We start from the raw sequence: 1,033 nt of genomic DNA, 5'->3' as shown, positions 1-1,033 counted from the left end.
AAGGAGAACGCTGATTCCAAAATCGCTGTTCACACTTCACAGGTAAGTGTAAGCGGAGCAGTTGAGTAGATACAGCGAATCCTTTGTGTTCACACTGCAAGAGCAGGTGTGAACCGATTTCGGCCTTAGCCGTCGGTATGCCAATAGCGTGCTAGCCAAGTAGTACGCAGTTGGATTCCGAGGGGTGTCCCATCACAAGTTCGGCTGCCGACAGACAAGATTGTCCCTTAGTCGACAGCACCCGCCTTTGGACGGTGCTCTGACTGGCTTTGAGAATATATTTTTCTTTTTGGTTCACATGGCTAGAGGTTGGCCTCCCACCGTTGTGAACATAGTCTGGCCCGGAGATGACTTCGTAGTGGATCCCTGGAAGGAAGCTCTCGGCAGGCTGAAGAGGACATCCATCCTGCGCTTATTGCGGGCGGGCGGGCGGGGCGGGATCCACTTTGTATTCGCCACACGCCTCCCTACCGGTATACATACCGGGGGAGGTATTTCAAGTCTTTCCGCTGCCGCCTTTCTGATTGCCCCCCCTCGGACAACCTTTCGCTTCACACACGGTGCCAAGGGCACAAACAAGAAAGAAAGAAAGAAAGAAAACAGACAAGCCAAGGGCACAAACAAGAAGAAAGAAAGAAAGAAAACAGGCACCCAAAGGGAGGGATGGCACAAACAAGAGCTCAACAAACGCGTTCCCGTAAATTCTTTTTCTGGGCAGGTGCCGCTCATGGCGGACGAGGAGGTTTGCCCCGTCTGCCACGACCCGCTGGGCGACGCGCCCAAGGCCGTGCAGACGCTCTGCGGCCACATCTACTGCGCCGACTGCCTGCTCGAGTGGCTCCAGCAAGCCAAGCGCTGCCCGCTCTGCAACGCGGAGGTCAAGCCGGGAAAGCAGGAGCGCGGAGAGAGCGTGCGAGACCGTTGTCACAGACTGCCACAAAGCCCGGGTTCGCGTCGCCTCATACTCGCCAACTTGGGGAGCTTGCGCCGTAGGACCTTCGCTCGCTCGCGCCCATCCGGGGAGGGCTGCGCG

At 57.1% G+C, this 1,033-nt stretch overlaps 1 protein-coding gene across 1 annotated transcript; it reads left to right on the top strand.

Moving 5' to 3' along the window:
* Positions 1 to 727: 727 nt before the first annotated feature.
* On the top strand, positions 728 to 877 carry EMIHUDRAFT_78896 (hypothetical protein; the record flags this gene model as incomplete). Its single annotated transcript, XM_005791471.1, has 1 exon — positions 728 to 877. A coding segment is annotated over one exon (150 nt), but the record flags the coding sequence as incomplete, so codon positions are not given.
* Positions 878 to 1,033: the final 156 nt, after the last annotated feature.

Source organism: Emiliania huxleyi, assembly GCF_000372725.1.
Source record: "Emiliania huxleyi CCMP1516 unplaced genomic scaffold EMIHUscaffold_11250, whole genome shotgun sequence".
Lineage (NCBI taxonomy): Eukaryota > Haptophyta > Isochrysidales > Noelaerhabdaceae > Emiliania > Emiliania huxleyi.
This window is presented reverse-complemented; position numbering and strand designations above follow the sequence as displayed.